The sequence below is a fragment of the Phragmites australis genome, chromosome 5, assembly GCF_958298935.1.
Source record: "Phragmites australis chromosome 5, lpPhrAust1.1, whole genome shotgun sequence".
NCBI classification, from domain to species: Eukaryota; Viridiplantae; Streptophyta; class Magnoliopsida; order Poales; family Poaceae; genus Phragmites; species Phragmites australis.
The window spans coordinates 2409189-2436160 of NC_084925.1; the positions used below are offsets into that span (position 1 = coordinate 2409189).

General features: G+C 41.2%; 3 protein-coding genes across 8 annotated transcripts; 2 read left to right on the top strand and 1 right to left on the bottom strand.

Annotated features, from left to right (window-relative positions):
- The first annotated feature begins 3276 nt into the window (after nucleotides 1–3276).
- LOC133918369 (uncharacterized) lies at nucleotides 3277–7826 on the top strand. 4 transcript variants are annotated; one of them, XM_062362224.1, is made up of 6 exons: nucleotides 3277–3425; nucleotides 4747–6092; nucleotides 6267–6317; nucleotides 6400–6498; nucleotides 6669–6821; nucleotides 7550–7826. In XM_062362224.1, the coding sequence occupies exons 2-6, from the start codon at nucleotides 4800–4802 to the stop codon at nucleotides 7685–7687; spliced, it is 1734 nt and encodes a 577-aa protein (XP_062218208.1). In that variant the 5' UTR covers nucleotides 3277–3425; nucleotides 4747–4799; the 3' UTR covers nucleotides 7688–7826. The 4 variants fall into 4 exon arrangements, with proteins under 4 accessions (XP_062218208.1, XP_062218209.1, XP_062218210.1 ...); XM_062362225.1 differs by having other exon boundaries at nucleotides 6457–6498; XM_062362226.1 differs by lacking the exon at nucleotides 6669–6821.
- A 4453-nt stretch (nucleotides 7827–12279) lies between these two features.
- Nucleotides 12280–17009, top strand: LOC133918371 (putative adagio-like protein 2). Its single transcript, XM_062362228.1, has 2 exons — nucleotides 12280–12740; nucleotides 14838–17009. The coding sequence occupies exons 1-2, from the start codon at nucleotides 12511–12513 to the stop codon at nucleotides 16435–16437; spliced, it is 1830 nt and encodes a 609-aa protein (XP_062218212.1). The 5' UTR covers nucleotides 12280–12510; the 3' UTR covers nucleotides 16438–17009.
- A 518-nt stretch (nucleotides 17010–17527) lies between these two features.
- On the bottom strand, nucleotides 17528–20987 carry LOC133918372 (uncharacterized). Of its 3 annotated transcripts, none has more exons than XM_062362229.1 (3): nucleotides 20542–20987; nucleotides 18507–19490; nucleotides 17528–17888 (listed from the first exon to the last, which is right to left on the bottom strand). In XM_062362229.1, the coding sequence occupies exons 2-3, from the start codon at nucleotides 19433–19435 to the stop codon at nucleotides 17852–17854; spliced, it is 966 nt and encodes a 321-aa protein (XP_062218213.1). In that variant the 5' UTR covers nucleotides 19436–19490; nucleotides 20542–20987; the 3' UTR covers nucleotides 17528–17851. The 3 variants fall into 3 exon arrangements, with proteins under 3 accessions (XP_062218213.1, XP_062218214.1, XP_062218215.1); XM_062362230.1 differs by lacking the exon at nucleotides 20542–20987 and adding an exon at nucleotides 20337–20529; XM_062362231.1 differs by lacking the exon at nucleotides 20542–20987 and adding an exon at nucleotides 19963–20317.
- Between the last annotated feature and the right edge of the window lie 5985 nt (nucleotides 20988–26972).

A 26972-nucleotide genomic window follows, 5' to 3' on the forward strand; every position in this document is an offset into this window, starting at 1 on the left:
ACTAAACCATCTTTGCTTGTTGATAATCACAGCCTCCCCAATGTCAGCAATGACTGTTTGATGCCCATGGGGTCTGTGGATGAAAAAGAATATCCATGTCCCTGTCAGTAGCAGGTGTCCATAAAAGGCGCTCCGGAGCTCAGATGGTCCCAAACTGGATGCGACACAATGGTGCTTTTTCCAGAAAAGAAAAGGAGAAGGAAGACGAGCAGCTGGCTAGGGATGTCAATGGGGATCTGATTCTCAATTTCCCGTGGGGAATTCCTTTATTAGAGGACGGGGATGGGGAGATTTCGTCCCCCGCGAACTTATATGGGGACGGGGACGGGAAGACGCTCCCCGTCCCCGTTCCCCGCTATATCCCCGATATCACACATATACATATTTTTCGTAGTATATAAATGTACAAATATTACATTACGTAGAGTAAATAATAAATTACTCTTATTCTTTTTTGTCTAACCTACGATATTTACTCAATTTTGTATTATTTACCCTCGTATACATCAATAAATTACTTATTTATACAACATACATATTATTAATATATAAAAATAATCAAATATCATTCAATTTTATATCCCCATTGGAGACCTGATCCCCGCAAATTTCTCATGGGGATGGGAATGGGAGAAATCTTCTCCCGATAGCTAAATGGAGACGAGGATGGGGAAACATTCCCCGTAGAGATTGGCCCCGTTGCCATCCCTACAGCTGGCACTGGCATGCATTGCTGAGACTTGAGGGGAACATTTAGGTAAATTATTTTCTTTTTCCAGCCTATGTCTTGTCTTAACTTTTGTGAGCTATCAGTGGAGTGAGACAGATACCATTGTGGTTTCTGAGTGACGTATAACCAATCCATTTGGTCTGGCCCTATGGGCTAGGCTAGATGTCCTGGTAAGCTGGTACTGCCATCCATTTGCACTTTATTTCTCAAGCTTTGACTCTGTTTCTTTTTTCCCGATGTTGTTTCGCTTTTAAAATTTGTATTAGTGATGGGTTCAAGAATACATGGGGGGCTTATTATGGCACTTCACTTGTGCCTAATCAGTCAATTTCTGAGAAACATTGTTACTGGTTTCAAGTTAAAATAGCCGAGGTGATGAACTAATGAAACTGAGAACTGGAGTATATATTGATATCTTCAGAGGTTGCATCATTGCAACCATCATGTTCACTCCCATTGTCGTCATGCTCAGTTTCTAGTTAAAAAAGCTACACTCATCAATCCTCCTCCCTGTTGATGAATTAATATCTTATTAGGCCTTGACCTGAATCCTTTAGCCAGTGTTTGGTTGGAGAGCGAGGTGGGATAGGATAATTCTATTCATATATTTAGGGATGAGATGGATGGTTCAGAATCAAATGTTTGTTTGGTAGGTGGGATGGAACGAGTTTATTTTAGTATTCGGGTTCACCATCAGCGTCACAATCAAAGTAGGATGGTTGCGTTTGGCTTTTTTTTTAACGACTCCATCTCGAATCTTTGAAGAATATTTTCTGATTCAACCAAACAGCTCAAAAACAGAATAGATCCGTTTCATCCCACGAACCAAATACTACCTTATCTTTTCTTAGAACGAGATGCACACGATAGACTGAAAGCACAGCACAAGGATTGCAAAACCAGCTGCCCTTTAAAGTTCAAAAAAACTGCCAATTTCTTGCCTGCCCTGTGATCTCATCTCAATCGTAATGAACTTGACCTAATTTTGGGTGCAGGCTGCACAAATAAACACCTCTAGCTAGTTGCGAAGGCCAAGGCTACCCTTATCTAGCTGTGAAGGCCCCACAGCCAGACAGGACGCCTTTGCCGTCTGCTATGTGAAGCTTGGATCAGTGTGCTGCAAAGCAAACACCAAAACCTGCAGCCAAAAAGAAATCCTATCATCTTATCCTAATCTCCTCATTACCACTCCTGGTCACATCAGATCGATGTCATCATGCCAACCACTCCTGAAGACCTATTCTTGTATCCTTATCGTGTCATTTGACGAACTGGGGTTTACTTCTCCCTCTGCAATTCTGCATAACAAATGTATTTGATCCGCAGGTCCTTTGGCACGAGATATACAGAGAAGGCATTCACAAAAGCTGATATGAGTCCATGAACGATGAAAAGAGTTGTGTCCAAAAACCCCAAAGTCCAGAAAGGATCCCATGAATCTGGTTTTCAGGTGATCTTTCTGAATTTTCGATAGTTGCAGCCGAACCATTTGATGCGGTCGCCACTTCAGTTGCCCTCGTATAAAATTCTCCTCCATTTCACCTTTTTTTTTTTCAAAGCTGTGCGATTTGGCGGGTTAGTGGTAGTTCGGTGGAGGAATAAAATTAGTCTAAAAGCATCCTTGACCTACCGGATAACAAGGCATGCGCACAAACTAACCTGAATCAAACACATCATCTTAATTTTGTCTCCATGATAACTATATTTGAGGCATTTGTTGGCACAGCCACAAACTGCCCTAGATCACTACTCTCTTCCTCTCTCTCTATGGTCGCACCAAGAAGAATTGTAACTCAACTAGAATTCAATAGAAACAGAAGCCAATAAACTGAACACTTTATTTTTTTTAAGGGAAAACAGTAAGATAAACCCCTACTGAACTGAACACTTTATTATTACCATCCTTTCAATGTCATCATTTTATCACAGTGATAGAGAACCTATCGTTGTGCAGATTTTTCCCAAATAGAAAAAGCCGAGAACACAAGACTACAATATGTTTTCACATGTGAACATATATCATCACTTTGGGTGTATTTGGTTTTTTGGATGGGGTTTCGTAGAATTTTATCGTATAGTCTGGTTGAGCGGAGTTATATTTATTGAAAAAAAGAGTATTTAATTGGTAGTATCTGTCTAGATATTGGACTAAGTTTCTGTTTGGTTGACCGAATCTAAGACCATATGAGTAGATATAAGAGTTGAAATTGTGATTAGTTGTTTATATATAGATGATTTTACGACACTAATAAGTGGATCTGTCTGTATGAGCGAATGTAGAAGTCTACACCCTGCACTGTATAAAAAGAAAAAAAATAGTACCTTACTGCTCCATAAAAGAAAAAAATAGTACCTTACTGCCACCTGGGCCCACACCCTGCACTGCACTGGCGGTACCCTGGACGTGTGGACGTAGCACATACGCGGACACTGGTTTCACCATAACGGGCCGGGTCGTCGAATATCCATACCATTAAGCTGCCAGCTTCGTGGCCCGTGATAAATCGCCTCGGATCGATCAAGTCAGGAACCCACCCCCACCTGCTTGGTTCCTCCTGCCTCCCGTCCCTTCCCGGCGCGGGCATCCGATACGCCGTCGCGTTCGAAGCACGGCGCGAAGGCGAAGGCGAAGGCTGCGAAAGGCGAAGGCAGGCTCTGATGTCTTCGAGCGAAAGCCGAGAATTTTAGGATCAAGGTGATGCTATGTGGCCTGTTGTTTCTACATGTTTCCTCTTTATTTTGTTGCTTGATTCAAGGAGGAGGCGTTTGTTTGATGTGTGCTGGAGTTCGAGCGGCCGGTGTGATTCGCCTTGCTTCTGGTTTGTTGATCGCTTTCAGAGCGATCAGTTATCATGGGTTTCGGGCTCAGAATGGAAGAAAATTTGGAGGCTTTTTTGGGCATAGTTCTCTACTTCTCTTGAAATGATTCAGAAGACGTTAAACTTGGTACTTACAAAAAAGAGATTCTTTTTTGCTCCATAAAATGTATTTTGATGGCAATACGGTTTCCGTTTACACATTTCTACGGATGTTTGGTTTGCTCGAGGTGCGGGGACACTCGGCGAAATCTAAGTTACTGTACAGTTTCTGCAGCCCCCCCCCCCCCCCTCCTTTTTCAGAGGAAAAAATGTTACTTGGTAGATGGTAGGATTATGTGGATAGACGAATGATGTCATCGCACCTTCTCAATGAGACAATGATCATGTCATGATATGTGGAGGGTGGTCCCCGATCCTTTTTTATGCTTATCTGGAAAATATTTGTTTGCACATTAAGGTTTTCTTGAAAGTTGAAAAAGTTGTGTTTATCTGTCCTCGTTGTGTACTCAACTTTAGCCTTCTGCTGATGTGCCTCAAGTTCTTGCTGGTTCGGTTACTGATGTGGGGTCCTATCTGCTTTGTTGTTCTGGATTGAAAGTTGGTAGTGGTACCACCAGCACCAAGGACCTCGCCACTTTTGATTTTGGCTTTAACATTGTTGGCACCACAGTCTTACTAGGACAAAACTGAGTTCTTGAACAGTGGTTTATCTTGGATTATTGAATGGCAAGGGTCAATTTGACTGTATAAATACCGACCTTATTCATCTTTTGAGCACAACGTTTTGCAGAGGTGTATTATTCATCAACCATTTGAGATTGAAGTATGATTAAGGCTTAAGAGTAACTATTAGGGATGCCCGTACTTGAATGTGTTCTTTTATAAAAAGATTTTTGAGTGCAACCTATCCTATTGAAGTTTGGAGCTGGGTTGTTCATAATACAGTTAACCATATTTGTCTCTGTACCTTTACATTCATAGTATCTAATGTGTTATTATGGTATTGGGGATGGTCTGACAAAACCTTGGGCATAGTGGGGCAATGCTAATGTTAGATCATGAGCAGTTATCGTCTGAATTAAAACGAATCCATTCTAAAAACATCCAGTTGCATTTGCTAAGTTTCCTGTTCATTCATTTTTCTATATCCATTCTGCTGGTTTGTTGTTTACTGACATTTACCAAATCGTGTTGCAGAACTAAAAGATACTGCAGAGCATTTCTTGCGGTATTTTTTCCTGCCTAATTATATGGAGGAATATTCAAATAGGAGATCTAAAACAGAAATTGGATTTCTCAGAAGGGGTTCCAGAATCCCTTTGAGAAATCAAAGTTCTGAAGAGAGGATCAGTCACAACAGTGATGGACCGGGAAACAGCATGAGACTCAATCCTATGAAAACCAGGATGGCTGATGATCAAGAGAGACCAAGATATTTGCGTGATCCGTTTAAATCTTCAAGCTCAAAAGTTACGCTTGCAAGCTGTTCCAAATTTCCACTTGGAAAGTTTGAGGAAAAGCGAAGGCAGTCTTTGTCGGTAGGTGTTGACATTGCTGAAAGTAGTAGTAGAAGAAAGGCTGAGGTCAAGAATCTGGAGGGTAGTAAGAACAATGCTGCAGAGGACGATATTCCAGACGCTCTGCAAACTGAGACAGATGATTTTACTACTGAACAAGGTCAATTGTTACCACCTGATCATCTAGTTTCGCTTTCTGCTGGTTTTTCAGATATTTCTGCACATACAGTTGAGTCCTTGGTTAGGAGTGCTTCACTAAGTTCTAGGACACATAGACAAAAGGATAAAGAATTGAATTTGGGTGCGCCAGGAGCTTGCTCTTCGTCTTTTACTGATCGGTCTAGAATACCTGGAAATTCTACCGTTGGTGTGAAGCCATCTTATGGTCACGTTAGTGGAGTACAGAGGCGTGGTCTTAAAAACATTGCTTGTACTTCAGTACCTGATGTTCAACCATCAGGTTGCCCATTTGATTCTATTCATAATAGGAGGTTTGAGGCTATGAGAAAGAGGGCTTCTGTCCGGGAAAGCTCTTCCAGATCAAGGAGCTTAAATGGACCGTCCAATATAGGTCATTCACCTCTTACACATATTCGCGATACTGGTCCTCGAATTAGAACGAGGGAACAACCACCTTCTCAACAAATGATGCAAAGAAGCAGCAGAAATCATCAGGATTTGGTAGTGTCAGTAAGGACTAGACGATCTTCTCCTCAGGTCACTAAACTCAGAGTGTCTGAGGAAAGAGAGGATGTCATGCTTTCCCTTAACGACTCATCCAAAAGGAATCAACAGTCAGATCAGTCACACTTTTCTTTCACAGAAACCTCTCCAGAGAGCTCAATAAGACCATTGTCTGTGGAATTACCTCATGAAATTTACTCGTCTAGTCGTCGTGGCTCAAATACTCGGACTGCAAGGAGAAGATCAAGCTCCCTTTTTGAAGAAAGTCCTCCACAGGTGTTTCATGGCCCCTTGGGGGAGAGAGATAGTCAAAGACACATAACCATGGAAGGAATTACAGAGGTCCTTTTCTAAAATGTTCCCTATGATGGTTGCTTTTTTTTTTGGTAGATAGGTCTTATGCAGGATTAATAAATACCAATGATAGCGATCTTTATGATAAACGACCTTAACTTTGGCTAATGAGGTGTTAAAACCGTAAAAAAATTCGGAATGAAATAGATTTGTTGCATGTAGGTTTTACTAGCGCTGGAGAGGATTGAACAAGAAGCAGAGCTGACTTATGAGGTTTGTTGGTTGCATTATTTTTCCCTTAAAATTCTTCTAATCGTCTTTCTTTTCGCTGAAATCTTGGATAAAATTTTGTCAGCAATTACTGGTGCTGGAGACTAATCTATTCCTTGGTGCTTTTGCCACCCTTGATCAGCATAGAGGCATGCGGATGGATATAGACAATATGTCCTATGAGGTATCATCTTCATCATGTTTGATCCCACCTAAAGGCTAAAGGGGGTTTCTTTGTGGAACCTTTCCTCACTCTACATTTGAACCCTTGTTATGATTTGAGTTATTTTGGTCATTTATGATGGACTCCTGGTTTATACTTATACAAGAGGTCATCTCCTTTTATTTGAATAGGAATTATTGGCATTAGAAGAGAGAATAGGCTCAGTAAGCACTGCCCTTTCTGAAGAGCAATTCGCAAAATGCTTCAGAAGAAATATATATAGTCCAGTTGCTGCAGAAGTAAACGAATCAGTCTCAGATGACATCAAATGCAGCATATGCCAGGTATCTGGTTACCGGGGATCTATCTTTACCATGGGTATAAATTATAAAATAAAATGGATAAAACATCCAACATTGGGTTGCACTTTCTTTTGGTGGGAATTGATAGCACTACTTGATGTGTGCCACTCCTGCAGTATTTTTTATCTGTCAAGAAAAGTAAAAGGAAGGAACAGGAAACTGACAATTGACAAACTGTTGATGTGTAATAAGCAAATAACCTTTGTGGCCTGTGACCTTGGAATATTCTTGATTTTTTGGGCACTAAGTGAAAGACTTTGACTGCTGGTGTTGAACAATCAACATTAAGTATCCTTGTCTTAGAACATTCTTGATTTATTGTTGAAGACAAAATCAACACATCTTATGCTGCTATTATCTCACTTACCCTACAGCCTTATGAAAATGAACTAGTACTCAGTTTATTGAATCCCTGGCAGTATTTATGCTTAATTTTGCGGTGTCCTACTTATTATTCCTTTATGATGATTCTCTAGAACACAATTTGGAACAGTTGTACCCTACACTCTACTTGTTCAGTACCTTGAAAACATCTACCTTGTTCAGAAACTTGTGTTAAGTACCGAATAAAGGAGCCATCTGAAACTTCCTTCCCCTCCACCAACACTGATTAATCGTCCGTCTGTGACTAAGAGAAAGTTACAAAATATTCTGTCAGTAATTACTTGATAGGTAAATCCTTACTGAAATGAAAAGGCTTGTTGTTCCAGGAGGAGTATATGGAGGGTGAAGAAGTTGGCCGGTTGCCATGTGAACACCAGTACCATGTGTGCTGCATTGGCCAGTGGCTTCGGCAGAAGAACTGGTGTCCAGTATGTAAAGCTTCAGCAGTACCTTCTATGGACTAGCCCAAGGATATTCAAGCTTGTAAATTAGCATGTGTCTTGGATTCTACCATTGCTGTGAACTTGTAAATAATACAGACTGGGTTCACCCCAGTGCATGTCAACTTTCTTGTGGCCTGAAAACCTTCTCCAAGTCTTTGTCCTTCTCTTTTTCCTAATCAAGTGCCGGTCTGAAAGAACAAACGAAGATGGTGTATAGGGTGTCCATCGCGACGATACGCGTGCTGAGCGAGAAAGAAACAGCACATGAAGTTCAGGTTCAGAGCAACGAGAAAGAAACAGCGACATGAAGTTCAGGTTCAGGGCAACGAGAAAGAAATAGAACTAAGGAGCGAGTAGATGTTTTTTTCTCTAACATACAGGAGAACTGTACGTTATTATATTAAGAAGAAGAATTTAGATTACAATACACCTGAGACACATAGACTCCACCAACGCATCTGCCACTTTAATGTGCTTACATACACGCCACGTTACAAAAAATGACCAAAAATAGACACTTCTAGGACCATAGAGCACGCAGACCCTTAGCTCCCGCTAGCACCATAGCTTGGCCTCATCCTTGATGCCACTCACAGTGGACAATACGTTCGGTGTCAGGTTTTCGAAGACGCATGTGTTCCGGTGCTTCCAGATAGACCAGGCAACCAGAATCACAAGGGAGTTGAACCCGCGACATCGTTGTTCATCCAAGCTCAGCGTCGTGCCGTGCCACCATGTGGCAAATTGGAGATACAGGTTGTTCGGTGCCAAGTGCTGTAAACCGACCACCCGCAGGATGCTGAACCATACCTCCTGAGTGAACACACAAGAAAAGATCAAATGCTGGCCCGTCTCATCTTCTTGGTTGCATAGGGGGGCACTGGTGCAGGTGCGGGAGTCCACGCCGTGCAAGACGATCAGACGTCTAGCACCGATTGAGGAGCAACAACCAAATGAAGAACTTACAACGCGGAGGCGTCCAAGTTTCCAAACTCGTTGCCACGGCTCAAATTCAACACGGCCAGTAAAGAACCTCATGTATGCCGAATTGGTGGAGAACTGACCCGTCGCTGAAGGCGTTCAGACATGAGTATCGACCACCCCTTGTTATAGCTCCATATTTTGAAGTGCATCCCAAAGTTGGAGGTAATCCTACAAGGCCGACACTGTTAGGGCACCCTTGATATCCTTTATCCACTAAAGGTCCCGAAGTCCCTGACTGACCGATCTCTGATTGGCGACGTGCTTGGGCACCAACGCATGGAGTGTCAGCGCGACGTCGGCCACTGACTTACCATGGAGCTAACTATCCCTCAGAACATAGTGGACTCACCATCTCCCACAGAGAAGACATTGAGATTGCAAAGAGTGCTTGAGCATTGGAGGCTACCTGCAGATTGAGCCCAACCCATGGTGTGCCCGGCTCGATCTTCTTCAGCCAGAGCCAACGCATGTGCAAGGACTAGCTAAGCGTTTCTAGATCATGGATCCCAAGACCACCAAAATTGTCTTGGTTGACACACTCAACGCCAGATGATTAGACAACAGCCACTCCAGACATCCATCCTCCCTTTCCAAAGGAATGCTCGGCGCAACTTGTGGATCGCTTTGATGACCCACTTCGGCAGCTCCAGAGTGATGAGCTAGTAGATAGGCATGGCTGTGAGCACCATCTCCACCAAGACCGCACAACCAGCCGGCGGCATCAAGGACGCCTTCCACCTAGGAAGGCGATCAACAACCTTATCAATGATGAATCGAAGGTCAACCTTGGTGATCTTGTGAATGGACAGTGGCAGTCCCAGATACATCCAGGGGAATGTGGTGACTGCGCATGATAAGGACTCACGGATCACCTTGATGTCGGCCTCTTGACATTGAATAGGTGTGGAAGAGCATTTCTGAATGTTTGTACGTAGATTCGAGGCATTCCCAAAGTGCTGCAATAATTCCCTAACCAAGCCCAAATCGGCTGCAAAGGGATGGATGAATAGCACTACGTCGTCAGCGTAGAGAAACACCCGATGAGTGATTGACGAGTAGGATGTGAACCAAAGGTATAAGCTTCCAGATCTCTTGTCAAAAGCTAGAATTTTTAAATAATATTACTTTAATGGGAAATTAAAGATTTTGTTGTTGTTGTTGTTGTTGTTGTTATATTATTTTAATAGAAATTATACAAAAATAGCACCTAATTTTGAAAAATTGCAATAATAGAAGTCTAGGGGTGTATTGGCAATCTGTATGCCAACTAGGGGATCTATTGGCAATCCATATGCCGACTAGGGAGGTTTGGCAATCAGGTTGCCGACATGTTGGGGACACTGGTCCATGTCGGATCCACAACCTGCTGGCGTGCTGTAGCACATATCATCAATTGTGTGGCTGAGAAGACGTCATGTAGCCTTGTCGGTAATTTGGTTGTCGAAACATGCTTTTGTCATTCTGGATGTCGAAAGATCCTTATCATCATATCACGGCTCCACCCTTCTCCCTCCCATACCTTTTCGTCTACCTTGCGACTGAGGCAGGGAGGGAGAGGGCAATTGGAGCCGGCCGCTCACCCTCTATTGAAGGTTTTTTTTTTGCAAATATGTAGAGTAGAAATAGAAAAGTAATTAGTGTACAAATAGAATAGTAATTAGAGTAGAATTAGGATAGCAATGAGAAATTTTAGATGTAGGGTTAAGAGATTAAGATTATAATAGACTAGAGTTTTGAAGTGTAGCACATATACTATTAGAAATTGGATAGGGTTTGGGAACGTAGCAATTAGTTTTCATATTGATATTGTTGAAATTTGTTTAGGGTTTATGAAAATTAGGAGTTTCCGACACATATTTGAAACCGTATGTAGACGTAGGGCCTGTCTGGTAGAGTTCCAGATTCTTTCAGAAACATTTTAGTTCTAATTTCTTCTTAAAAATATTTATCTGGTGAATCAGAATTACTTTATATAATTGTTTGGCTAGTTAAATCAGAATCACAGTTGTAAATGAGAATGAAATAATTCAGAAATGGGAGAAATCACGTTTTCCCTGTTTCTTCCTCGCAATGTAAAAAAAAAATATTTCTCCTGTTTTGGATTCAAATCCCTCTCCAAAAGAATTATTTGGTAGGGATTTCATTGATTCTAATTTTTGCAAGCACAATTGTAGGCGTGTGACTAATTTATTTTGTTATTGTTGATACTGTAGTCAATATCTATTAAATTAGCTGACACATATTAGTATGATTTTTTATAGCTATGTAATGCAGAGTAATAGTGGGGTATACTTGACCAATTTTCAGTATATGGATAGTAGCCTGAGTGATCCAAAAGCAATTCGACTTAGAGATGTGGGTGGCTGCATAATCTATTACAACAACAGTTCGCAACGAAGGTTATGATTCCTAGGAAGCGTGTAATCGGGTGGCAGTGAAAATTAATGGAGGTTCTCTGTTCAAAACACTGAAGCAATTTGTGAGTATGGGGTTGGTATAAACATTTTTGCCATGTGATGCTTGTACATGGAAATGTGGTAGGTTCGACAGAAGGGGAGCCGAGTGCCCCTGAGGGGGTGGATGAAAATGTTGTCGCGGTGGAGCAGAATGTTGTTTCGTAGGAGCCAGTGGTTTAGATTGAGATGCAAGTTCAGACAACAAAGAATATTAAGAACCGATGGTCGTTGATCGGGGGGAGGAGGATGAGGCAATTGTTGACCGGATAGAGGCAGATGACAACAAGTTGCACACCTTTATAAAAGGCACTGGTGGGAGAACCGAATGGGACATAGAAAAAAAGATGTCCTGGAGCAATGGACCAACTTTGCAATGAAGAGTCTGATGGTTAACGATGATCACCATTTGTCCTGGGAATAAGATGCAATTAAGGTGATTGGATAACTGTTTCATGACCAGAGACATTTGCATAATACAGTAAAGAGGCGTATTTTCTCATAGAAGAGGGAGTTTTAAGTTCTCAAACTTTGCTAGAACCACCCTTTTCAGAAGTTAGGATAGAAACTCTACAAATTACAGCAGGAGTAAACCCAACAAGCGGTTATTGCTACAATCTCCCACTATCTTGGCACTCGGCTTCAGGTAAGAAAGATTATACCCAAAAGATGTGTTCTTCACCGACTTAAGTAGAAGTTGAAATTAGAATTGTACTAAAAAGTACAAGCCCCCACAACTTTGAACTATACCGAAAACAAGTATAAGGACACATACAATGATCCATGCCAACTTGTCTCATAGCTATCTTCCAGCTTTGCCACATCTAGTACTAAGTGCTAGTACCAGATGGTGAAATAACCTTTTGTTATAAATTGTGTGTTAACTAAGTATAACTCAGTTTGTTATGATTTTTATGGTAAAACTATTCACCCGTGTTTGAATATTAGATTTGGCACTGATGCTTATTCAAAAACTGTTAAGCCATCACTAAAATTACGTGAGGTAAAAAGGCCGTAGAGCAGCCGCAGCTCAAGCTCCGTTGCTTTTTTTTTTTTTTTTTTTTTTTTTTTGCGCGGCACACGGCTGGTCGGCTGCTCCCAAAGGCTCCCTACACACACTGTGAACCGTCCGTTCTCCGGACCGCAGATCCGACGGGCAGGATCACCCGACCTGCCCGTCCGTCACCGTCGTCCACTCGTTCGTTGCTTGCTCGCCGTCGTCGCCGTCGTCCTCCTCCTCCCCGATTAAAATCAATCCACCGATAAACCGAGCAAATCAGCAGCAGCTGCCGCGGCGCAGTATAAATCCGCCCGAGCCCCCCGCATCCGGCTCCGACCAGCTAGTCGTAGCGGCGAGACCCGCACCGCCCCAGCGTTCGGCCCGGCATGGGCTAGGGTTTTCGGGCGATGGAGTGGGACAGCGACTCCGAGGAGGAGGAGGAGGAGGAGGAAGAGGAGGTCCAGGCGGGGGGCGGGGATGTGGCCCCAGGGTTCTCGCTGGCCATCGAGGGCGTGCTGGGCGCGTGCGGGATGGTGGTCTCCGACGCGCTCGAGCCCGACTTCCCCATCATCTACGTCAACCGCGGCTTCGAGGACGCCACCGGGTACCGCGCGGAGGAGGTGCTCGGGAGGAACTGGTAACCACCTGACCTGCCTGCTCCAGTTCGATTCGATGCTCAAACGTTTCAATTCGAGGCCGAGCTTGTTGGTTCTGGGCTGGCAGGTGCGGAGGGGATTAATTGATTTCATTCGTTGCTAGCCTGGTAGAGGAGGTGATTAGGGTGTATGGGTGATCCACCGCGGAAAGTTAGTGTGCGTTTTGCTGTTTTGCGGTGACCCGAGCAATTTTCATAGCCCATAGATAATCTTTGGATAGGAAATGGCTTGGCTGGAACAACGGTAGGTGGTAGCTTAACTGGTTTGCTATGTTGATTTGCTTTCAGGTATTTGTTCCTTTGTTCCGATTATAGCATCATAAACTATAGCAATTAAGGTCTCTATTGACATGAGAAATTTTAGCAACCAGAGTCATGTTGGTGTTTGGTTTACGATCTTATGTAAACATCTTTTTGTTTATATATGATGTGCTGATTTTAGGTTCTCCTTACAGTAAGAGTTGATTTGAATTGTTGATTGCCCCAAATCAATTTTAAAGGTTGATTGCACCATTATTATTATTTTTTTGCTAGAAGTGGAAATTAAGATGAAAATTACTCCATTGTCTAAGGTTTGAACTTGTATCCTGGGATAATCAGAAGGAGGATTTTGTTTAGGCTCACTATAATTTTGCACAGCTATTTAAAAGGAAGATGCCAATTTTCCCTGGACGATGTTTCACATGTTCCAAGCTATAGCAAACCCTTGAGAGAGTTAGTTTGGTTTTCTTCAATTGTGTGAATCTAAACATATCCCGAAGCTGGTTCGTAAATTTTTTCGTAGGACAAACTTAAGTCAAAGCGATAACTTATAATTAGGCAAAAGGGTTATTTTCCCAAGTTTTTTGGAGATTCTTTTCTGAGAAGTAATCTGGGTTTGCTTATTTCATTTTATTTCAAATTAAGTCTGCATGCAACTGATTTTTACTTCATAAGTTGGTAGTGATCTTAATTTAGCACTACAGCTTTTCAGCACATATGGTGAAACTAGTAACTAAAAATGGATGGAGTTTGTTGCATAAAAGAACATCGGCTTAACAACTAGTGGTGGCCAGTTTAGTAGATAACATCTAAGTGCAGTTAACATGTAGATAAAGGATTTGTGTGGAGATTGAGGCAGAAAATTTTGAATTGTGGTTACAGTTACTTGAACGTCCTATTGCCAACAGTTCTGTTTCGCAAATGTTTCCTTTTAGTTCAGTCTTGCATCAATAAAGTTTCATCGTCTGGCTATTGAATTAGAACTTTATCAGTATCCTTTTAGGAAGACTTGTTAATGTCCGGCATGATGCTAAAGGTTGTTGGCACTATACACCATACTTGTGATGAATATAAAACTGTTTGCTCCTGATGTTGTATACTACTACTTGTTCCTAAGGTATTTAGCAAAATTGGATTCCTGCCCTGGGACCTTAGACCAAATCTTATCCAACCAGGCGACCACTGTTTATTTAACAGTGGTGCTAGTAACTGAGTTTCTTCAGTGACCAAATAGGAAATGCCTGAAGGAGTTTTGATGGATATATGTGGGCCTGGCTTTGGATTGACATGAAAAGTTGTAAAGGAAAGGAAGAACAAGCTTTGGTTAATGGTTTAATAAGTTGTGTTTAGAAATTCTCTGTAGACACATATGTTGGCAATGCTGACATTTGTTTGTTTTTGTATGCAAATCATAGTTGCGAATTAATGGTAGAAAACTTGAAGTAATCTGATTATGAATGGTGGCCTTCAGTACCATGATTCATGTGGGTTCAATCAGTGAAGGCCCACTAAATGTAGCCTTTAGTATCACCGGGAAAGCCCTTTGGGAACTCTTGAATAACATAACTTGCTTTCCTGATATTGTCTCACCATTATGCTCACAAAATTAAATATTAAATGCGTGCAGAATGTATTGCTCAACTGCTAGTGAAAAAAGGTTAAATTTCATGTTTGCTAGTTCAGTTGATCTAATACAGTTTAACATTTTCTATTGCTTTTGAACGAACCTGAAAATTTAACGTGCTATGTTAGTCATTTTACTTGTACAATGTTCCCTTGCATATCTTCTTTACTATTGTCATGCTGCTTTTTTGCCAGCCGGTTTTTACAATGCAGAGGACCATTTGCTCAGAGGAGACACCCCCTTGTTGATGCTGCAGTAGTTACTGAGATTCGGAGATGTTTAGAGGAAGGGATTGAGTTCCAGGGTGATCTGTTGAATTTTAGAAAAGATGGTTCTCCATACATGGCGAGGCTGCAATTAACACCCATATACGGTGATGATGAAACAATAACACACTATATGGGCATTCAGTTCTTCAATGATTCTAATGTTGATTTGGGGCCGTCACCTTGCTCTGTAACAAAGGAACTTGCGAGATCTACATGGATTGCACCGGATAACACTCCCCGACCAACTTCAGTGGGAAAGGGTAACTCCTGGGAACATTCCAATCTCTTCCTACTGAGTGAGGAGGTGCTGTGCCAGAAGATCTTGTCAAGACTGTCGCCCAGGGATATAGCATCTGTAAACTCTGTTTGTAAGCGACTGTATCACATTACAATGAATGAAGACCTTTGGAGGATGGTTTGCCAGAATGCATGGGGCAGTGAGGCTACTAGGGCCCTTGAGACTGTGGCTGGATCAAGAAGTTTGGCATGGGGACGGCTAGCACAAGAGTTGACCACCCTGGAAGCTGTTGCATGGAGGAAATTGACAGTTGGGGGTGCAGTGGAGCCATCTCGCTGCAACTTCAGCACTTGTGCTGTAGGGAACCGTGTTGTCCTTTTTGGTGGAGAAGGTCTTAACATGCAACCGATGAATGATACATTTGTGCTGGACTTGAATGCCAGCAAGCCAGAATGGAGGCACATCAATGTGAGCTCAGCTCCTCCTGGTCGCTGGGGCCATACTCTATCATGCCTAAATGGATCACGGTTGGTTTTGTTTGGTGGCTGTGGAGGGCAGGGGCTCCTCAATGATGTGTTCATTTTGGATCTGGATGCACAACATCCAACTTGGCGTGAGATTCCTGGCCTTGCACCACCAGTTCCCCGGTCATGGCATAGCTCTTCCACATTAGATGGGACAAAGCTGGTGGTTTCTGGTGGCTGTGCTGACTCTGGTGTGCTACTCAGTGATACTTTCCTTCTAGATGTAACAATGGAAAAGCCTGTTTGGAGAGAGATACCTGCATCTTGGACTCCACCTTCTAGACTGGGGCACTCACTCTCCGTCTACAATGGAAGGAAAATCCTGATGTTTGGTGGTCTTGCTAAAAGTGGTCCTCTACGACTCAGGTCTAATGATGTATTCACATTGGATTTAAGTGAAGATAAGCCATGCTGGCGGTGCATCACTGGCAGTGGGATGCCAGGAGCTGGTAATCCTGCTGGAGTTGGCCCACCTCCTCGCCTTGATCATGTTGCCGTGAGCCTTCCTGGAGGAAGAATTGTGATATTTGGCGGGTCAGTGGCAGGTCTTCACTCTGCTTCACAGCTTTACCTCCTAGATCCAACTGAACGGAAGCTTACCTGGAGGATTCTGAATGTTCCAGGGCACCCTCCACGGTTCGCCTGGGGCCACAGCACTTGTGTCGTGGGAGGGACAAAGGCAATAGTTCTTGGAGGACAAACTGGAGAAGAGTGGATGCTAACTGAAATATATGAACTTTCCCTAACAAGCTCGTTAGTTTAAGAGGGGATGGCCCCCACCAAGCTTCCAGCTTCCTTGAAGCGACTGAAGCCTAAATTTTCGTCAGTGCAGCTGCAGAAATTGGGTTGGCAAATACTCTTTTATCAGGCTAGTGTGCCTTCTTGGAACGAGATGACTACCCTGAAGTGGGCCGAACCCGGTTTACTTGTGCAATGTCTCGGAATTGCCTCACCTAGACATGAAGTAGGAATAAAGTTACCACTCCTGCTGTTGTTTGTTTGGTCTACTAAGATACAATAATTATCACCCATAAGTTAATCTCAGTTGTTCTCATCAGATGTTTCCTGCACTCTAGATATACCTAAGAGCTTGGCGTTGTATAGTTGGAACTCCTGATGCAGCACGCACGGTGCGTTTTGATGGTGGGCATGTGACACCGCCCTTTGTGATGACAAGTTATGTTGTGTTGTTCTGATTTTGATCCATCAATTGCTCCTTTTCCTTTCTGGAGAACCTGTAACACTGCCCGACTGGTTGTGTTTAATTTTCCTTTCAGTACTTTGTATTTATAGTTATACTGATAGCATTTTTGATACCGCACTTGTTTACCTCTAGCGTTGTAATTGCACTCATCTTGTATGAATATTGGTGTCAATATTTCGATAAATTCGATATCGTGTAAACCAGGAGGCCGGTAACTTGTAAACCAGCGCTCTTCTTTCTTTTGAAAAGGAAAGTGACAATTATGTGTAATAAAGACGATTAGAAGTGAACAACTAACTTTAGGCATCACCTGCCCATCCAAGCAAGCCAGGCATCTTCAAGCCACTGAACTCAACGATTGAAGTCAACTAGAATCAAGTGGGCACACCATGGAAGCAAAGAGGATTGCAGTTCGGCACGAAAGCTCTTGAGAATCCCCAGCACAGATCAGACAATTCAGCACGAAATCTGCTCAAGAGCCCAGCAGCAACCAGACGTTAGCAGTCTTTTTGTCACCTTTCAACACGGAAGCTCTTCTACAAATCCAGCACCAGAAGCAAAGCATCCATATAATAGCTCCTCAACAATCCAACACCCAATTTTACAACAGTTTTCACTACAGGATGAGAAAGCATGGAAAACTAAACAATTGACAAATTTGAGTGCACTTCCTTTAAAAGTTACTGTGTTTGAGGGCAACATTTTGGGATACAAGGATTTCACAGAACAGAAAGGTTGATCAACATTGCTATAAGGTAGGAGCTAAATATTTGCACCAAAGAACCTAAAATGATGAAATCCGCTGTGAATCAACAACAAAGAAAAGGTTTCCTGCTATCTTATCTTATCTGCACAAGAAATTTGGGCTGAGAATTTTTTTTAAAAAAAGGTAGATATGAGCAGAGGTAGAACGATTCTGATTGTTTCTGCATCCGATATCAGTGTGGCCTTCCTTTTTTTTTGCCAGTTGATCCTAGGAGTGAGAACGCCGGTGTCCAAATCTGGGATCCCTGGATAGAGCAACGATAGAATGCTTATCAGAGACAGAGAGTGCCAAAAGAAAAAGAGCAGATATAATTTATTATAGTTGTAGACTGTAGTGTTAATAAGTGTTCTACACTTGTATTTGTGTTACTTGTGCTGACTTTCAAAGAGCAACAGAGCATGTTCAAAGCTGAAAAGATTCAGAAACTACACTATTGATTGTCTCAGGTTTTTGAGTTATCCAGAAAAAGGTGTATGCCCATAGTTCACATTTCACCATGTATATTGTGGCAACAAGGAGTAAGGTGTAATAGCACTGTAAAGTTTTAAATTTATTAAGTAAACCAATAATCACGTGAGAACATTGAAGGGATCACTAGAGTACTAGACTCATATATAGGCTGTACAACCTCTCCAAACTCCAGAAGACAGCATTTCCATGCATACAAAGAAGGATGTAGCCATGTAATAGTCATAATTCGAACATAGCATTATACAGAAGTGTGTGCAACATGGAGAATATAAAAGAGAACTATATCTGTATTGATGTTCCTATTTTTTGTGTCTGCATGTGTTTGCCATCTTGAACATATAATCGCTGAGTAACAACAGAAAGCAGGAAATTGCAAAGTAAGCACACAAACCTGTAATGACTGGCCATTCTCCTGGATGCTGCAACCCTAGGCATGGCCCCTGTAACTATATACTCGTCATCAATTTCATCAAATCTGTGTTCTCTTATGTCAACAGATCTTGTGGGCACTTCAAGAGTAAAGCTTTCGTGAGTAGATCTATTGCTGCTGCTCCTTCCACTGCCTCTCCTTTCCCTTGTTCTTGCTCTTCTTCGGCCTCCTGAAGATCTACAGAATGCCTTGCAAAAAAGACAGGATGACCACCAGTTTCCCCTAACCCTGTGGAAAACTTCATAATCATCTCCAGCTTCATCATCCCCATACTCGATGACATAATCTCCCAAAACTATACCGTTAGGAACCTGTGCATGTATTGTGCTCAAGACATCTATTATGTCAGAGGACTGCTGCAAATTATCCCAATCAACCCGGCGAGCAGGATCAATTTCTGAAGGGCATGAATTTGGATGTTTTTGTTGGGTGTGCTTCTGAAGCTCATGGAAGTTACCAACATATGAACAGCTGCTCTCTTCACAGCATCTTTTCTTTTGGTTAAGATGCAAGCGAGCCTCGTCAATAACAAACCACCCGATCACATCTCCTCTACACAACGGGCAAGCTGGGCGGTTATTTGCATTAGATGAAATGATATGAATGCTATCAAGGGGAGCCACAGTACGAGATGAGACTTTCACATTGGCTGGTAGCCCATGAGCACCTTTAAACCTCTCAAGGCAATTTGAACGAGTCTGGTCCGTGTCACATATGAATGGTCTACAACCCTTTTCATAAGAGGTGCACCTCAGTAAGACTGCATTGTGAGGGAAATCCAGACAGATTGGGCATGTAACATCCTCCATCCAACTTTGATCAAATTGTATGTCCAGATCAAAGGAGCTGGGCTTTAACACCCTCTTCATTACCAAATTCCCCGAACCCATGCTGAACTTCGTAGGTAGATGTCCGGCACTAATAACTCTATCTTCTCATGGCAGCCTGAACGGCATAAAGCAGAAAGTCAATTTAGTGACTCAACCCTGCAATTTAACACATCACATGAATTTCCCATAAGCAATATAGCAATGGACTTCGCATTTCCATCACCGCATGAAAATATCGCCATAAGCCTACAAGAATATGGCATACTACATTAAGTCTAAAATCAATGTCACCAGCCATCCTATAACCCACACAACCAAACTTCAAAAACTTTTACCATCATTATACATAGAAGTATTTAGATCTGTCACATGAAAATAATATTATAACATTTACATCTAAAGTATTATGGGCTATTACAACTTTTCATAGTATTTTCTGGCATAATATTAGAAAAACTGATGGTACTGGAAGCTAAGCAACAAGAGATTTGATGGAGTAGCATGGTAGCATATTTCCAGATCAGCCCAATTAAGTAGATACGGCTCCAACTAGTTGTCCTCACTAGAGAAATTATCTAGCGCCTCACTTGCTCAAGCCGTGATCAACCACAAGTCGTCAAGCTCCTCGGTCTAGTTTGCCACACCAAATGATGCCAACCACACATCTATTTTGAGGGTGTGAAAAAAGTATGAATTATAACGGTTGTTTCCAGACATTTCATTTCCACTGTTGAAGCACCACCAAACACAAATCATGTTATCGCAACTTTCGACTTAACCGACCAATGAAATCCTAAAACAACCAAGGACCTTCTCATGGCATGACGAATCAGATGCAGTAGTAAGTTAATCCACATCATAAACAAAAGTTTCATCAAACTCTATGAAAAAAACTAACCGAAACCAATTGCCAAAAGTCAGACTACATCCAAAAAAGAAGAAACTTTCTCCAAATCCTTACCTCCCACTAATTCGAGGCAAAGCCTCGGAAAAGAAGCAACAAACGGCTCTCAATCGGATACTACAACCTACAAGTCAAACGACCGAAGAATTCCTCTAAAAGATCACAGAAAGACACCCAAAAGAAAAAAAGGAACGCATGATAGGCGCACAACCGCAGGAAGCCCAAGAATCTCCAAGGAGGAGGAAGAGGAAGAGAGACATACCGCTGCGACCCCGGGGGCGGGCGGGTAGGTGGCGGAGAGAGCTCGAGGAACAGACGCTGCAGAAAGTGACGAGGTGAGGTGAGATGTCCTCCTCGCCCTCCTCCCTCACCCTCCGGGTGGACACCAAGACGAAGGTCACGACGCGGCCGCCGCGCCTGGACAGCTTCTCGGAGAGCCCGAGGAATCAAGGTGACGACACGGCCAAAGGTCTGCTATCCAGCCATGGCAACACCGCAATGGAGAGGAGGAGAAGCTTCTTTGCTTTCTACAGTGAGTGGTTCTTGGAGGTAGAGCCTAGACGTGGGTCGCCGTCGCCGGAGCAGCTGCAGGCACAAGAAGCAGGGAGGAGACGGAGGTGGAGGAAGACTTGACGAACGGCAGGGTTCGGTTTGCCGGCGCCGGTGGTTCGATTTGGGAGCATTTCTGGGGATTGGGAGAGAAGTGGTGAATTTTTATGGGTTTTTAATACCTGAGTTTTAGAGTTAAACATCAAAATTTATTATATGTTCTAAAGTTGACTAAATTTTAATAATATATTTAAAGTTGATAATCTTTGATCATATGTTCATAGAGATTAGTTTGTAACAAAGTTTATTCTTCAACTCTAAATTTTATTATAAACTAGCCTATATAAAACATATGATCCAATAAATTTGTTCTTTTGATAAAAATTGCATGACACCCTTTTTGACGTGATGAATTGTCCCGTGGTTTACAAAAAATGGCTACCCAAATATATCTAAATGAGTCAGCTCAAAGTATTTTACTCATGAAAAAAATTCAATGTATTTCGCCTTCCTCGATTTTTTTTTTACTTGCTGTACAATAGGAGTTTATTTTCACCTTTTGTTGGAACTTAAAAGTGCTTATTTCATTTACCTCAACGGGGCGTATGCAATGGGAAATTGGATATTTTTTGAACGTTCACGTCTCCACCATCACAGATGAAATATCAAATCATCATGAAAACAAATTCGGCTGCACAATAAGGTTTATCATGGATATGTGTTAAGTACTCTATCTGGTTGCAAATGTAGGTCGCTTTAGCCTTTTCAACTATTCTCTAAATGTAAATCATTCTCGAACTTCTATGTATTTTTTTCTCTTTTGTTCCCATCTTGTATTTGTTTAATAAATGCTATCACTCTCAGAAATAAATGAGTTATCTTTTCCAATGCAGAATAAATAAAGAGCAATAAGATCATTTGATCTACTTTCTTAATCCTTATGTACAAGTTTAAAACGACATATATTTACAATCGAAGGGAGTACTCTCTGATGCAGTACGGCATTAATATGTGCGTCCAACAGATGAACGGTCAAGCATCAAATGCCACAAACAAAGGTGGATATTAATATAGCAGATTTATCTCTCTCTCTCTCTCTCTTTTAAAAAAAGAGAAAAAAAGTCATCCATGATGGTTCTACTGTTAACAAAGCCAACTTCCACTAATAAAATTAGGCCCGTGCTCTTCATATTCACACTAATATTTTACCTATAGGTAGAGGCCAAGAGAATTGTTTTCCTAATTACAAGAGAAGGAGAAGAGGAGGGACATAAAGTGGAGGAGGAGGTGGAAAATGATCACCTCTTTCATAACTTCGTTGCATCTGTCACTGGCGAGAGACAAGATAGCAGTTGCCTGGTTGACCGAGAAAATGTTGTCAACAATGTCGGGCTACATCAATAAGTCATTATCAGGTAAAGCATCTAGTTAGTCCCCTTAAGCAAGGAGAAAAGAACGCATTCTCTAATCTTCCCTAGAAAGTGTTGCAAAGCTTTTGTCGAGATCGATCAGTGCGAACATGATAACTCCGTTTGATTCAAGCACCAAACCGGTATAATATTTGCCAATGATTCAGAGTCCCCATGCAAATGTTTGATTTATTACATTAGCGCCTTCATTTCAAAGATGCATAGATGGTACATAAATAATATAAATACATAATCTAAGCTGCTTAAATCCTCTGATATATTTAGTTAAGACTTAAAGGCAGTCTGAGGGTACTTTGGGTAACCTCTAGACCACTAACTCACCTTTTCTTCTCAAGTAGTATGTTGTAAAAGACAAAGAAAAGGTTAAAGGAGAAAAAGAAAGTGACTTATGATGTGGAAAGAATCAAAAGGATGTCAGCAAAGGGAAAATCATAAAAGAAGGGAATGGGCGGTTTAGCTGCATCGTACTCTTCTGAGATTTTTTTCCCCGAGACTCTTTCATTCTATTGATTCGTTATTTTGGGTCGCTTTCAGTTTGACTTGCATTGATAGACTTGATCAATTGTTAATTAAACATATTTAGGTTTTCTAGTAAATATAATTGGTTAGATATATGATGTGCTCAACAAGTTTATGAAGCCCATGAATCGAGGGATGTGTTTTCTTGCGTTCAGTCACGTGTCACACACGTCCACAATGGAGGCTGGCTGGTTGAACTAAAGTCAATATCTATTATGTGACTAAATGTACTGTTACGTTATCTCGTAATTACGATTAAAAAATAGTATAATTGCGATTTACAAGATAGATCAGTTACTACAAATATATACGGTCATAACTGGGTACCTTATCTAGTCATAATTATATATTTTTTTTTATGTGATCGTAACTAGGTTACCTCTGTGCACACCCCTATTACGATCAAAAAGCAGTATGTTTGTTATTGTAACTGATTTTTTTGTCATGTGATCGTAACTCAACTATCTATGCTGTCGTAACTGACTATTTACTTAGTTGTAACTGTAATCGCAACTGAATCACCTCTGCGCATACCCCAGTTACGATCCAAAAAGCAGTATAGTTACTATCGTAACTGACTTTTTTGTCATGTGATCGTAACTCAACTATATGTGCTATCGTAACTAACTATTTTCTTAGTCGTAACTAGGGGTGGCAAAACAGCAAACTACAATACTTCTCATAATTATACACTTTTTATCCTATGATCGTAACTCATCTATATGTGCCGTCGTAACTGATTAGTTTCTTAGTCGTAACTGAGGTGGTGCGAAGGTGGCTGTACCAACTGATGGTGGCGCAACATAGTTCACTGTATTTATATTATCCATATCAAACTTTGAATCTATTTTAGTTGATGATTGGTAAAGTTGATTATGCAATTACTTATTTAAAATAGAGATATATACTTATCAAATATGTGTAACGAGGAGGAGAACACGCGATTTTATATATATTTAGGCCTCCTTAAGATAACAAACCTATGGCCTATGTTGTCTAATTAATCTTAGAAGAAGATAATTATAGGAGTTTGTCTAAGATCTGAACATATAAATCTCGATGAGTTCTCTTATTTTCTAAATCACGAAGTTTTTGTCGGATGAATCTGATTGTATCTTGAAGCTACTGTGGGTCTTAATGGGTTATTCCTACTTCTATCCGACCTTGTTTTACTCCTGTTTCGCTCTCTTTTTGGTTGCTCCTCCTTATATCCTTATATAGTCGGGTTGGTGAGATATACCCTATTCGGAGTCTTGAGTATAACCTTCATTAATTGTGTTATCTGGATAATTCTGTCCTAATTTAAAGATAGTTCCGTGTAGAACATGTTAAAATATCTGGAATATCTGGATATATTTTATTTACCTTATGGTGGTTATTAAACCTATCATACAAGGTGACAGATACATATACGATGATACTTTATCATCAGTATATAATGTATTTCTGGTAATTTATTAATTATTAATTATCAAACCCTAGTCACTTTTCATTAAAAAAGTAAGAATTTCCAAGTTGCATTTATCATGCTAGGAACAGTACAGAGATAAAGCATGCTCATGTAAAGAACTACAAAGAAAAAAATCAATCCAGGATACATCAGAACATATATTAATCGCCATAAACAAACAATTGTTCCATTTTTTAATTTTCTAGGTACTTTCTTTCAGCTCAAGAATGTACGAAGTTTTGTATGTTGGCATAATTTTCAACATTGTTTAATCTTTACCTTTTACATGATATATTACTGGAAATTTAAAAATATATTGTAATATAAAAATAAGTTTCATCCGCTAGTATCATTATCAAATGACCAATGTAAATTTCCTTCGATATGTTGGTGATCAAGTTTCAAAAGTTTGACGTACTATACTCTCCAAAATATCATACAATTATGAATTGAAATATTAGAAAGTATGTGTGCAAATAAATTGTGGCGACCCATTACCTAACGTCCTTTCTTTCTTCCATTTTCAGGAGAAGTAAACCAAATCAACTTTTCATGATAGTGCCTCAATGTATGTTTGGATCTAGCAACGATTTAAAAGAGCAACAGAAACGTCACGTTAGTGGGGTTGGAATGAGGTATGGAGACTAATCGAGATAGATTAACAATAGCCATATTTGTCTCTAGGCACTAAGAGAGTGTTGCTTTGTCTTTAGGACACAATTATGTTCGATTTTGGGCTTTTGGCTATAAGACAATGTAAATTTGTGGTACACTATTGGAGGTGCAAAAGACTATTATACCCTTAGATTTATCCTGTAAATTTTTCGTGGAAAATCTGAAAAAAAAATCACACAGATGGGGAACATAACATTGCATCATTCTGTAAAATTTCATGATGAATTATAATCTATACATGGAGAAAATATTTTCAGAAGGTGTGAAGCTAAGGACATAATGGGTCTTTTGCCCCTCCACTAAGGTCCTATAGGCAAAACCACAAATTCACAGTGTCCTACAGCCAAAATCAAATATAATGGTGCCAAAATCAAATCTTTTAGTATCCTATAGACAAAGTTGCCTTAACAATATGATATGCTGGGATTGGAATTGAATAAGCCATTTCACATTTTTTTTTGTGTGCTTGTCCTTCCGCTTTTTTTTAAAAAAAATATTGCTTTATTTTTCGAGGACATATAGGATAACTGTTCTGTTTTTATGTTTGATAAACAGCTCCTTCTAAATATATTAACCGACAACAACGCAAAATCATGCTATTTAGTCAACCTAATTATGGCTCGCCTCAACTCTTCCGTCGTTCCCCAACTACAGGAGTAACAGGCGGCTGCTCAGCGATTTCTTCGATTCCGGTGTCGATCCGACCATTTCCCCTCTTCCTGTGGGCTTTTCGCTGCTGGAGAGTGTGGGGGAATAGGAGGATCGACATCTGGCGTCCCTAGATAGGTAGTTAGTAGCTTATATGTTGGTAGTTTAGGTTGTTTGTTTAGTATAGGGTTAGGTTTTTTGAGATGCGTCATCTTTGATGACTTCTTGCTGGGTTTGTGCTTCCTGCTGGTCTTCGGCGAGCTCGTTGGCTTTTGCGTCGACTCTGACGACGGCCATGGTAGGTGTTTACAAAGATATTATGTTTTTGTGGTGCGGGTCTGTGATTTTGGATGTGGGTCATGCTCCCTTGTTGGTGTGCTTGCCGATGTTGGTTTCTGTATTGGTGATGAAGTTGGTGGCGCTTGTTTGCGCCGGTTCATGAAGCCTGGGCATTCATTGTTGCTAAGATCTGTTTGTGACATGTGGTCAATCATGGTGCAAAAAAGTGAAGTTTCCTCGCTGTTGGGGTGGATGGTGTCCGACTCCATTCTCGGTGCATTTCCATATCCAACTCCAGCAGGGCGTTATCGTGCCCGTTTGGTCGATCGGAGATGAATCAGAAGAATAGGACCTTTCAGGGGATGTGTTGTAGTTTTATTTTTCTTCAGAGATACCTGTATAATCGGTGCTCTGTAATATTCATGTTCCATCTATGAAATGAAATACGGACCTGTTTCCTCCATAAAAAAAGGCCGACCTAATTATTCAATGGGATCCCTCAAAAAATTATTCAATTAAACTATCCTTTATTATGACGTCGTCTTCATTTTGTTGCACATTAAAATCGATCACCTGATCATATAAGATAGAGTATCGTCGTCGTTTGGCAGTGTGCTGACGTGCTTTGTTGGCCCTACGATTTCAATTATTCTGACGCTGGCCATGGTTGGTAAATCGAGCTGACACGTTTCTCAAACACGCACACGCTTGCACACACGCGTCAAGCATGCCCATGTGTTAAATATTTCTGTGTCCTCTTCGGTATACCGGTGATGCAAGTGCCCTTTCAGGATTAGCTCGAGTGCCTATCTCATTTTTAGCAAATTTTATGATGCAAGTCATTTTGATTTTTATAAATCTTTGAATGAAATGCTTGTGGGTACCCTTTCTGGGAGAGAGAGAGAGAGAGAGAGAGAGAGAGAGAGAGAGAGAGAGAGTTGATTCACCACGTATCAATTGCATGCTATCAGTTGCAGAAGCAGAATTCCTTCGTTATAAAATGTTTGCAGCTACGTGCAAGGAATGAATGGGTTAACAGCTTACTCAAGGGTTTGACATTCAACCCGAGTGTGTACTATATCAAGCACGTTGCAGGAGAACCAACTATACTTAATTGGGAATGCTTACGTACATGCCTTCAAG

Excerpts from the sequence above, each read along its gene's own strand:
- LOC133918371 (XM_062362228.1), top strand. The coding sequence starts at position 12,511 with ATGGAGTGGGACAGCGACTCCGAGGAGGAGGAGGAGGAGGAGGAAGAG. Across the intron at positions 12,741-14,837 it reads GAGGTGCTCGGGAGGAACTG|CCGGTTTTTACAATGCAGAG; the intron begins GTAACCACCTGA and ends CTTTTTTGCCAG.
- LOC133918369 (XM_062362224.1), top strand. The coding sequence starts at position 4,800 with ATGGAGGAATATTCAAATAGGAGATCTAAAACAGAAATTGGATTTCTC. Across the intron at positions 6,318-6,399 it reads AAGCAGAGCTGACTTATGAG|CAATTACTGGTGCTGGAGAC; the intron begins GTTTGTTGGTTG and ends AAATTTTGTCAG. Across the intron at positions 6,822-7,549 it reads TCAAATGCAGCATATGCCAG|GAGGAGTATATGGAGGGTGA; the intron begins GTATCTGGTTAC and ends TTGTTGTTCCAG.
- LOC133918372 (XM_062362229.1), bottom strand. The coding sequence starts at position 19,435 with ATGGGTTCGGGGAATTTGGTAATGAAGAGGGTGTTAAAGCCCAGCTCC. Across the intron at positions 17,889-18,506 it reads AGAATGGCCAGTCATTACAG|GGATCCCAGATTTGGACACC; the intron begins GTTTGTGTGCTT and ends TGCTCTATCCAG.